At 35.5% G+C, this 12,511-nt stretch overlaps 1 protein-coding gene across 1 annotated transcript; it reads right to left on the minus strand.

The window, feature by feature from the left end:
• On the minus strand, positions 1 to 7,131 carry LOC131086911 (retinol dehydrogenase 8-like). The gene is made up of 6 exons (XM_058030189.1): positions 7,035 to 7,131; positions 5,784 to 5,945; positions 4,342 to 4,521; positions 3,170 to 3,263; positions 1,225 to 1,408; positions 1 to 320 (listed from the first exon to the last, which is right to left on the minus strand). The coding sequence occupies exons 1-6, from the start codon at positions 7,129 to 7,131 to the stop codon at positions 87 to 89; spliced, it is 951 nt and encodes a 316-aa protein (XP_057886172.1). The 3' UTR covers positions 1 to 86.
• Positions 7,132 to 12,511: the final 5,380 nt, after the last annotated feature.

The raw sequence follows: 12,511 nt of genomic DNA on the forward strand, positions 1-12,511 counted from the left end.
TAATTACAGAGCAAAGGCATTTGAATAACACTGTGTCATCAGTAGCTACAACAAGTAATTCCAATTTGCACTATATAATCTCATTCTTATTGTGAAGGTTTTCCCAGGTCAAAGCTCTTTCTGCTTCTCCACCTTAGCAATTTGATGAAGTTGAGACTTGCACTGAAGATTTTGTCATGCTGAAAAACCATTTTGTAGAATATGTCAATGGGTAGATCTCCATTTGGATCTGCATACTTCAAAGTTGTCATTGGAGTATACAAGGTGTTGGTCTGATGGCGAAAAGGTGGATTTTCTGCAAGAATTATCTTTACTGTGTGCTGTAAAAAAGGAGAAATAGAATTTTAAAAGAACCTTTACCAAGATAGTAAAGTAAAAACCCAATTTTCAGTGGAAAAGTAGAAGAATAAAGTGCTAGAATTATGTAAAACACTGTGTATAGTTTTATTAGAACATCATTAGAAATTCTTCTTGAAATATTCAAAGGTCATAAGAAGTATTTCCTATTTATTCTTTTGTTTCTGTTTCTCTATACCATGGTGATAGCAGCTGACAACTTAGTATCCTGAGTAGCCTTCCAGACAATTGTGGGTTGATATGCCCACAGTAGGTAGATCCTCTCTTTTTCAGGTCACTGGTAAAGGATCAGGACAGTGCCTTTTGCAGCAAGATCTTGGAATCTTCAGTTGACACTGAAGCTATTCCTTAGCAGCAAACTCCTGAAATCATCATCCCCTCCCACAGCTTGCCTAAACTTGTCTTCCTGCAGGAAGCTTCAAGCACCAGAAACATCCTTGATTCTTTTATTGTGCCTTGCTGCCCTGGGGTGGCTGTGTGAACTTCCCTCAGTGGAGGGATCCTGAGTGAGATGGGAAGGATAGAGCTTAACCAGGGTTGGGAACCCTGGGTGGATGTATGGGAACAATGCAGAATATTCAGACTTCACCAGAGGATGTAAAGGGCATCTAATATCTCAGTGGTATTGAAATTACAATTCATAGTTATCTTCAGTACTTCAAAATGAACATTCTTTCAGTATTTTGTAGACTTTTGTTTAATGACTGAAAATTCTTTTGAATTAAAAAAACCTTTTTAATTGCATACATTACATTTAATTAAATTGAATGCTTCTACCAGAAAAACCTACCAATCAACCACTGCATTCATAAAATACAAAGGAAAAAAAAACAACAAAGAAAATAACATAATTTTTTTATGAGTTACCTCTGCAACATCTTCAGCACTTTGTCCCAGGCTCTGGAAAATTTGTTTGTAATTTTTAAGGTAAATATTAGTAAACATCTCAGCTGTTTCTTCATCTGCAGCTGAAAGATCCATTTTCATTCCATCTTCAAAAACTTTTCTTTCAAATTCTGTAACCACTGGGCCTGGTTCAATCAAACTTAACCTGTTCAAAAAAAAAAAAAAAAAAGGTTAACTGGCTGTGACTATTCTCCATGGAAAATACATCCCTCTTTCCTGCTCCAAAAGGAGCATGACAAATTGCACTAGCAAGCAGTATAAAACAACAGCACTTTCTGTACAGGCAATCCTTACTGCATCACTGCTGTCCTGCTCCTCCTACCCACCCACACACAGGAGTAGAAACCTGCACAGCTTAATATTCAGAGAAGTGCTGTAACTTAATTCATGACATAAGTGAGTGCAGTTGTTACCTGCTGTCTCACAACTGTGGAATCTAAGGGTGATTTATTCACAAGGACTTACCAGATATTAAGAAAAAGAATTAATGGATGGTAACAAAATTCATTACTTCCTGAACCAAATCCTGCACAGGTTTCTTTGTTTCTCATGATAATACTAGAGGTAGCTGAAAGAGATGGGGGAATTGCCCAAACATGGATTTTCTTTGTCAAGGTGTTAGTGTTACATAATTTAAGATTCCACCACTATATAATAATAAAATACAATACAGAGATTTTTACTGTGGGTGCACAGATTCTGGCTGCTGCCAAATCTGAAAGTTTTTCTTTTGCCCAGTAGTGTATTATAGCAAATCACTGAAATACAGTTACAGGTCAGATTTTTCCTGATTCTTCTCTCAGGCAGTAATAACATCCAGCCACTGTGTTTATCAAAACACTCTTTGGGATGGGGTCTCTTACTAGACTTGAGTTCTTCAGCTGATGTTCTAAAGGCTCTTCTTTAGAACTAAATCAAGCTGTTGACCTTCACAGCAGAATTCCAGCTACTGCTGGAATTAAAGCCCTTTCTCTTCCATCACTCTTCCCATTAGACCTTGAATTAATCTTTTTATACTTCCTTTTATAACATCCTTTTTGCTGTGTCTTATACTATTGAAATTTCATTATGAATTGTGGTATATCATTATTATGTATTATTACATTATTATGTATTATTACATTTATTTTAAATCCCTCCCAACTTTGCAAAGCAATATGCAGAATCAATTCTGTCTCTGAATTTCCACAACAGCAGCTGTCTTTTGTTCAACAAGGCCTAAATGCTCAGACACACAGAGATGCAATGGATATTTACCAGTTATTGGAGTTTGCACAAAGAATAGTGGCAGAATTAAATAAGTGTGAATATACATGTGACAAATCAAACCTGAAGTCCCACAGATGATGAACAGGACTGGTCTCCTAAATTCTATCTAAAATGTTAGGAATAGTACTTTACACTTCTCAATTCCCTCCCACCTTCCTTCATTACAGGTATCTCACCCTGTAACATTATCATGGATTTGCACTTGCTCACTCTCTCTGATGAGCCCTTGAACTTTTTTATCTGTGAATTGCCTGAGAAGGCCATTGTCCTTTCTAAGGGGAAAAATCACAATGATGTTATTTCTGTGGTATTGTATGTAAGAATCTGTTTTCAGAAGTGTTGTGTGAACTGTATTTTATCCAAAGCTAAACAGCCTTTAACTGTTCAAGAGAACATGTTTATTCTAACATCTAGATCTTTTTATTTGTTTATATAATGTGAAGAATGTAGTAATTTCTATGCCTTTTGTGATGTGCAGTTTTCAAGGGCTTCTCTATCTGTTTAGCAGCAAGCTTTAAAGATTTTTTTCCTACCTCTGAATATATTTTAAACTATCTAAAATACAATTGACACAAGTGGATCAATATCATTTACACCAGTGGATCAATGCCATTTACACCAGTGGATCAATACTTACTGAAGTTTGAACTTGAGTGCTTGTATAGCTAAACTTTCACAGAATCCTTCCACAGCAAACTTAGATGCAGCATAAACATCATTAAATAAGATACCTGATGGTACAAACAGAACATCCTGAGAATGTGATTTCATCCAACATACTAATAGTTTGATTTTAAGAACTCATCCCAAAATTTCTACAGTCATGCTGGAAAAACATTAGAAAAATCCTTGTGCACACTGAATCTAAATACTAATTTTTGCAATGTTCTCAAAATTGCTTAGTCTAGCAAAGATGCTTGACTAATGCTTTTCCTCCCCCTAGCTGATGCTGTGGTCTCCTTGGATGATATTATTTTGTAGTCTAAGATATGAAAGTGTCTGTAAATATAATACCATCTGCATTATTTATCAGCCAGACTTTAATAGGCTCTAGATGAAAACAGAGGCTGAGTGTAATGCAGGAGATACAATTATGCAAGAAATCCAGCTTGCATCTGAGTGATTTAGAAAAAGCACTACATCAGTCCATTGAGGTGGAGGGTAAGTGTTGTATTACAACACCAATTCTTGGAGACTGATGGAGGACCCTTGGCTCAGCAGAATAATCCATGTAAGACCAATGCCACAGCTGTAATAAAAAAAAAACTAAAAAAACCCAGCTAGACAGGATGGGACACAAGAGTAGGACTATCATTATCTGCTACTAAAATTTGACTCTCAAGTGTTGTGAGATGAGAAACTTTACAAAAAGGTGGTACAGTTGTCCAGGATTGGATTTTATTCTATCACATCTGTGCAGAGCATAGTAATCATGTTTGTCTGTTCCCCTAATTTTTTCCAAGAGAAAAGAGAAAAGTCATTTTCTCTTTAGGGCTAAGCCCTATTTTCCAGATAAGAAAAATACAACCTAAATTTTTAAAAAATTTTAGAGTTTAAGTTAAAACTCTAAAAGAAAAAGACCCTGCAGGTTTTGTTGCTAAAATGCTGTGAAAGTACCTGGGTATTCTCACAGTATCTGGATGCATAAAACTCACCTGCTACTTTTTATAGTTGGACCTTCAGCATTACAAAGCACAAGAGTCAGATATGCCAGCTCCTACTTTTTTTTTTTTTCCCCCTAAAAGGAGGAAAGCTTTGGATTTTTAACACTGTACTCTTAGTTCAAGTAAAGAGGAAAACCAACTTTACCTTGTATTCCCATAACACTGCTTATGATTACTATATGCCCACTCTTTCTCTTCTTCATGTCAGGCAGGATCTCCTTCAGGAGCCGAACCAGGCCAAAGAAGTTGGTGTCCATCACAGTTTTCATTTCCTCAATGCTCTGACATTCAATAGGCCCAATGAGCCCCATTCCAGCATTGCTCACTGCACAAAATGGGAGACAACAGCAAGCAAAAACATCCATAAACATAAACTTGTAATCATTATTGGAAAGCATTTGAAAGGAATGTGAGGATTAAGGATTAAATGAGCCTAAATAATCCTTAAAGAAAGGATTAAAAGATGTTAGTCACTAGAGCGTTCCAAGTACATTTGACATTTCCATATGTCTTTCTTTTTAATTGTGCTTTTAATCAAATTGAAATTATCTGTTATTTATCATTTTAACTAATTTATTTCTCAATAGTCCTTCTTCAAAAAAATATAAAGGGATTACAGAAAAATGAGTCAAGAATTACTTGTATTTTTTTTTTATAAGTCAGTATTGAGAATTGGTAGCTATAGTCAATACCCATAGGAATTAATAGAAATCCTCAAAAAGTGACAGACCAAGCCATATTTTGGTCTGGTTTTTCTTTTAATAACATTCATGTATCTTCAAGAGGAAGTAACCCCCCCAACAAAATAAACAAACACAATTCCATTGATTTTTATTTGCCTCCTGGATATTTCTAAGTGGGGAATGATGATAGGACTGGCATTCTGCTCTAGAAGCAGTACATCATATTAGAGTGTAATAAATTTTGCAGAAATACTTGTTAAGCACTGCTTTAATAATTAATCAGAAAAAAGGCAGATCCATAATGTCCAAGTAGATAAGATTTAATAGCTGATGGGATAAGCATTTCCACTAAGATACTAGTATTTATTTTTAGCAAAACGATATGAAAACACTTGTTTCTGAATGATTTGTAAAGTACAATTTCAATTCTTAATACAAAATGGAAATATCCCAATTTTTTTTTGCATTTGTTCATTTACTTGCTAATTCCCAATGCTGTTGCTATCTTGGTACAGACAAGGGTTACCTTCATTGTAACTATGCTTCATCAATAGGGTGGTATGCTTCATCAATAGGGTGGAAAGTCTCGCTCATGAAGGTGCCAGTTTAGGCAAAATTTCTCACATTTACTAAAAAATGTATGGTTTTATCCAAGACACTTCCCTGTGATCAAATTTCTCCTTTGTAAACAGGGAAAACCAGCTTCCCTACTTCATGGGAGCAGGGTGAGATTTAATCCACTTATGTCTGCTTGAAGTCTTGAGAATCTTGAATCAAATAGACTATGTAATTATTATTACTTTGATAATTTAAAAAATACACTAATAAGACTTCTCCAGGGTATTTGAGACAGTGTTTTGCAGAACTCTGGTATCAGTTGATAGCACACACATCCTGTACTTGCCCAGGACATCAATCCTTCTGTCAGGGATGCTGTTCACACAGGTTTTAATAGACTGTTCATCACAGACATCCAGTTGTTTAATCTCGAGGGTTTTGCCCAACCTGTGACCTGCAGCTGCCTCCAGTGGCTCCTTCTTGGCCAGGTTCCGCATTGTGGCGAACACTGCAACACACCAGAAATCAAATCTTTATTGTACCACTCCTACTGAGAGCTGTTAAAGTACAGTGCTTTTACATCCAGGTCTTAACATCAGTGATAGCAACAGATAAAAACTAAAAGATTCTATTTTCAACATATATTGTCACTAATTTCCCAGTCAGGTTCTGAAATCCTCAGGAAATTAAAAAGAAGAAGATATTCATAATTAAGAACATATGATACATAAAAGATCTGTCACCAAAATGTTAAAAAATGGGTATCAAATTATGCCACTAAATTGTTTTTAGGTACTCAAAATTCTGTCTTCCAGGTTTCCTTCTTTTTTTAGTCACCACAATATTTAGCAGGACAACCATCATTTTATTAAAAAGTAAAAGACATAATTCCTTAGGTTGCAAAAAAATTTGATTTTGTAAGCTACTTCTAAAAATTGAAATTAGTTTTTATTGTAGCCTAATTGCTCAGAAAGCTCTAGATGTGCATCCAGTCAGTTAGCAGTAAAATACTGTAAGTATGAGAGACTGAATTTTCACAGATTGGTGTGTTCACCTTGCCATCCATTTTCAATCACAGCAAATACCCTGCTTTGCAGCAACAAGACAAATCCCAGCCCTTTTGTTCACCTGCCTACACAGGCTTGGAACAATGAAATGTGCTTTAAGGAAAAAAATGCAAATTTACAGACTGGTTACTTAAATTCATTACTTTGGTCTTCAAATGGGCATGGGCCTGTATATGTACAGATTTTAGTAGCCAGAAGCAAAGTTAATCACAGTTTTGAATGTATACCCAGAGCAGCATAATATTAAAAATATTTTCAGATATTTGGTTTTTACTACTGTCCTTTTTCATTGCATGTGTGTGTACACTATTCAGTTCCAATAGTTGTTCCATTCCAATAAAGGTACAGAAATATCAACTGCTTACAGAAATCAGTATATTTTTGCTGTATTTTCTTGACAGTAGAAGAGGAAATGAACCAGAAACAAGTCACCAAACTGAATACAACCACCTGTTAAATCACAGAGAAAAAAACCAGCATCATCTCAAGTAGTGTGTTTTTTTAAAGATAAAGAACAGATAGATTATTACCTTTAAATCTTTTCTGTTCATCTTTTGCCATTTTTACAGCTATTGCCAGCCCAATTCCTGAGGAGCAACCTGTAATGAGGACATTTCTTCTTGCCATTCTCTTCACTGAGTGGTTCAATTCTTCACAGGAGCAACAATATAAATGTAACTACAGCATAATGTGACTGGTCTTTAATACTATCTGCACCTTCCCTGAGTCAACAAATATGAAAATGCACACCTGGACCTTGCATGATTAAGGGATAATCTCCAAATCAACAAAATAGAAGCAGATGCTCCTACATGTGCTTATAATCTGCATTATCAAAACTGATGAATACAGAATTTGATCAATCTATAAACTGAGGCACTTGTAAACTCCATGGATTGTTTTTAATAGAATACAGCTTGTACAGTACTGGTTGGAAAAGCCTTTTCCACATTTATAAGTCTGTAGTGCTAAGTCCTCCACTCACAGCTATGGACAGTAAACTGCACTCAGAGTGGGGTCCCTCTGCTAAAGCTCTTCAGAATTCCTACACCTACAGCATCCTCCTGGTTCTTTTACAACACATTGAGGAATAGATTTCTTCCCTGATGCCTTACTATTGTAAGAGTCTTAATAGGCATTACAGAAAAAGATCCCAAATTGCAAAATGGGATGTGGATTCTGAAAGAGACAAATTGTTGGACAGACTCCTGACATTTCCTTTTGGCAGAGTTCCCATCCAAGAACAGAGAAAGTTAAAAGCATGCTGCAGTGGAGAACTGACAGGAAATGTTGAACAGACAGCTTCACTTCATTCCTGCTAAGACTGAAATCTCAACACTTCTGATTCTGCAATTGACATGTCAGAAATTTTTAAAAATAAGAACTAGCCTGATGTCTAGGTTTTGGAGAAAATATTTTACATATAAACTGTGGACTAAAGAGAGGCATTTGAGCTGGCACTTCAGTGCAATTCATGTTTAACATACAGTAACTGTAGGTATACTACATTCAGGGAGAAAATCAGTCCCTTGTTTCTGTCCTGAGTGACAGGAAAAAGAAAGACCTTAATAAGCAATTAGCCTTATGAAAAGCATTCAGCTAATTGCAATGCCATTATACACAGTAAAATGTTTTTCAAGACTTAACAACCCCATGTAAATGCAACACACTTCACAAGAATGAACTTAGTGTTTCAGGATTCAGGATTTGCATAGATGTAAATTGGTTAGTAACTCAAGAAAAGTAGGACACTACAGAAATATTTAACTGAAATTATGTTTAAAATAGTCCATCCTTTCCAAAAGAAATAAACTGGCTTGAGCAGTATAAGTGGAATCCTTCTCAGGCAAGCAACAAAACAGCAAAATATCTAAAGATAAAACATAATTATGATTCTCCTTATTTATCAGGTTTGACTCAGAGTTTAACCAGATAAGCTAGTATACAGACAAAATTTCAGTGCAAATGCTATTTAGCTGATTCAGAGATTAGGCAAATTGCTTTTGCTGCTCATGCACATTTATATTTAGTGCATGTAGGAGGAGCCAATGAGGCTTTATACAATGCTAGTTAGTGGAATTCCATTAGTGTTGTGATGCAGCTGCAATTAAGGATTGGTTATATTTTCCACTTGAAATCCTGGTTTGAAAGGCTTATGTATTCCACTGCTTGAAAAAAAATCAGTCTGAAATGTGATGCATACATTTCTAGGCTGAAGGCAAAATGATGTGCATAAAGAGAGTTAAAAATAAAGGTAGTTTAATTTGCAATTATTGCACCAGTCAACCAAATTCTAAGATCTTCCCTTTACAGTTAGGTAGAGAAAGAAATAGCTGTATTTAAAACACACAGTATATTTATTTCTGTAAGTAACAGTGGTTTTTGTCACATCATGATTTTCACAATAGCAGAATAAATAATCTGAATCTGCAGCAATACTTTGGATGAGCGTATCCTGGCTTGTCAGTGGTAGCAGAATGTGTGGCTGGTTTTGTAGAACCACTTAATGTGGAACATGTGGCATTTGTGGAACGTGTTTACATGAAGGGAAAGAGCCAGTACTGCCCAAGGAGTTCAGCAAACTGCCACTTGCAGAATTTCTGGATGGCTCAGATAGGTTTGTTGGCTAAGACACACTTTTAATATACAAAACACTTAACTGAGGCCTGGTATTCAAACTGAAATACATTCAGTTCTTTTCCTCTTCTTTACATCAAATAACTTTAGTAACTTGATTCCTGAAGTATGAATCACATGTCTTAATGCACATAAATCTTGTGTGCATTAATCAGACTTAGATTGATGCCTCAAAAGCATATTTGCAGTTTCTGATGCTTATGTAAATATAAAAGTGGGGCCACTAGCCATTCATACAAGCTTAATTATGTAATACTTTTGGAAACCTGGAAATAAATATGTTTTAGAATGCATAGTTATGATGTGAACTTAATCAATGAGAATTTTTGTATGGATTTTTGTTTGATTAAAAATATCAAAAGAAACAACCTCAAGCTTTATGGCCCTGTCCCACAACCCTGTGCATCTTAAAGATACTGCTTGGAGTAAAGCAAGCAGGTTTTGCCAGTGTCTATAATCAAATCAGTGTCCCAAAACATCTTACAAACAGATAAATTTTAATAATATGTTGTGTCTGCATCACTGCATTTGTACAAAAAAAGATAAAATACTCCCAAACAAAAATTGCTAATAACATAGTACCATTGTGCTTTTAGTTAGAAGTGAGATATTAAACAAACATATAATCTAAAAACCTTGGGAAAATATGACAGCTGAAATTAATCCCTACAACTTAAAAAAATAAATTTTATTCTGAAGTATAAAAGATAAATTAATATGATATTCAATTAAGGCAATAATCTCAATAACAGCTGGAAAAATAAAAAGGTTGTCATCTGCTTCAGTACAAATAATTACATGCCTTATTTAGAAATACAACTGTAAAATGTCCTCTTGGAATGCACAGTGACAATGCCAGCAACAGCATCCCTGGGCTGCTGCTTGTCCCATGGGCAGCAGCACTCATTCCTTCACAGTTCTTGCACCTGAAACAAAATATGTGATTACCATAGTTAAATCCATTTGTACCAACATATTACTTTTCATTATTAAACTTTAGCTTACAAATTCAAGAAAACTAAGAGCAGGTCTCAAGTCCATGGCTGCCATCTCAAATTCTGATTTATGTTATTGATGCATTTTTGTTCACTGTTCTTGTAACTGAAGTGCATTTGCTTCCTCCAAGAGCACAACTTACAAATTTTCCAATAGCATATTAAGTTCCAGCAGATAAGAAGGAAAATGTTATGTAGAATATTTTTGAGAAGAAATCTTCCTATACAAATCCCTGTAGGAATTTTGTACAGTTTAAATGAACATTGTCTTTTGAAATAACTCCTCTGCACGGGGCTTAAGGTTTCATGTTGGATTGCAATGTTGTTCTTAAGCTGCTAACAGTTCAGGAAGTGTCTGCAGAAACCCCATCAACAGTATCAAGGTATTAAGAGGGAAAAACCCTATGATGTCCACTAACACTGAGCAAGAAAAACAGCAAAACAAATGTTAGCTGTGTAGAGAAGTAAATGCAGTCAAACACAGCATGTTTGAGGTTAGGGGGTTTTTGTTAGTTTCTAGAGTTTCACTACCCCTACCCCTCCTTTTAAAAACAAGTGAATATGCTGGAACAAATTATTCATTTATAGAAAAAATAGAGTTTTAGGTGTCTATGGGATATATACACAGCAGCTATGTTTACATTAGTTAGTGCTGCAGCACACAAAGAGACTACCAGCCACTACTATTTCACATCATATTATACTAAGGTTCTTGTTAATTATAAATTTTAAAAGAGGTTATGTTGGTCCTCTGTTTATCTATGTTTAGCTAGGTATTTATTCTTTATGAGGAATGCTATACATACTGTACAGAAACACTTGTAAGCAGCATATAAGCAGCTTACAGCTAACAAATGAAAGATTACGGTAATTCTTATTTTTTTAATGCTATGCAGTTTTTCAAAAATGTTGTAAAAATAATGTTTTAGAAAATTGAATCATTGTAAGCACTGATTTTTTCTTATATCATTTTAATACAATTTTACTTCTCATTTCAGAAGGAACTATGGTCACAAAAAATTATCTTGCTGTAAATCCAATCTGCCTTTTTTTTTTTTAATAAAGAAAATTACTTCAATTTCCCAGAAAAATGAAAAAAGCCATTCTTAATGTTCAGCAAGATATTTCTGGTTCCTTTATTTGGAATATTTACAGCTTCTAAGGGTAGCCAAGTGCTGTATTGTTACACAATTTTCACTGCAGATTGAAGCACAGTAAGAACAAAGAATAATTCAACTGAAAACTCTGTGACCTGGTTATTTTATGAGTCCCAAAGGGACAGAGTGGACCAGAACACAAATCAACCCTTCCAGCAATTCCTTCCCTGAACTAATATATTTTCTGTAATAAGCAAGGAAGGCAATGTATTAAGAAGAAACAGAATAAGACAGACTGTACCCCTGGGCAAGACATACACGCTGCCTCTCCACCCCTTTTCCCTAAATAGATTAGGCAATTTATTTTTTAGAACTAGGACAGAAAATTTCTGTGCAAGTCTGGTCAATCAGTGTGCAATGTGCTACTAATGGAGAAAGTGTTTTCTTACATTATGTTAATATACTTAATTTTTAAACAAAGAAGGAACCATATAATATCGTAAATGGAGCCAGAAGCCTTCTGCAACATATTTCATGTTTACACAGAATGCTTCCAAAATCCAGTGGTTTTTTATCTACTTCACTACAACGAAAATAAAATTTCATTTCCTTGTCCCAAGTGTTGGAACACGACCAGAGCAGGTCTATTTTCAAAGCCTTTCTTAATCATTCTTAGGCCTCTTCCTACCTGGTATTCCTTAGCAAAAACAAGTCAGTTTGTCTGGAATGAAAGAGTCTAGTCAGCAATTGTGCAGGGGCCAGCTAAGAAATTCTTTCTTTCAGAATCATCCCTTAGGAAAAGTTAGAAATTGTTAATGGTATGTGTGAAAGGCAGCAGCAGTCACTGTCCTGTTCTTGGGCATCATCAATAGCCTAACAGAATTCAAGATGGAAGAGCTGACATTGCTTGAATTTGCAGTGAAACCAATATATAAACTTTATATTCAGCTGGGACACAGCCAAGCCTTCATGATCTGGAATACCAAAGGCCTTTGGTGTTCACACAGAAATGAGGCTTCTCTGATCCCTCACCCTGGGGAAAACAAACACATAAATGCAGCATAACCAAAGTAACAGGGGCCATCCTGGCTTTGGTGTTGAGCTCTAGCTGGCAATCATCCTTGACTGAACTCATTTCTGCAAAAGCCTGTTTATCTCAGACCCCATTTGTGTTTGTAGAGACTGATTCATGCACCAAAGCCAAGATTTGTGTAATTCACAAAGTTAGCTGTCTTCTCAAGTCCCTCCACACACTCCCATTCCCTAGGCCAAAACATT

Source organism: Melospiza georgiana, chromosome 9 (assembly GCF_028018845.1).
Source record: "Melospiza georgiana isolate bMelGeo1 chromosome 9, bMelGeo1.pri, whole genome shotgun sequence".
Taxonomy (NCBI): Eukaryota; Metazoa; Chordata; class Aves; order Passeriformes; family Passerellidae; genus Melospiza; species Melospiza georgiana.

Coding starts and splice junctions, on each gene's coding strand:
- LOC131086911 (XM_058030189.1), bottom strand. CDS start 7,131: ATGGCAAGAAGAAATGTCCTCATTACAGGTTGCTCCTCAGGAATTGGG. Junction 5,946..7,034: donor TGAACAGAAAAGATTTAAAG/GTAATAATCTAT, acceptor GGTGTGTTGCAG/TGTTCGCCACAATGCGGAAC. Junction 4,522..5,783: donor CAGAAGGATTGATGTCCTGG/GCAAGTACAGGA, acceptor CATTTTGTGCAG/TGAGCAATGCTGGAATGGGG.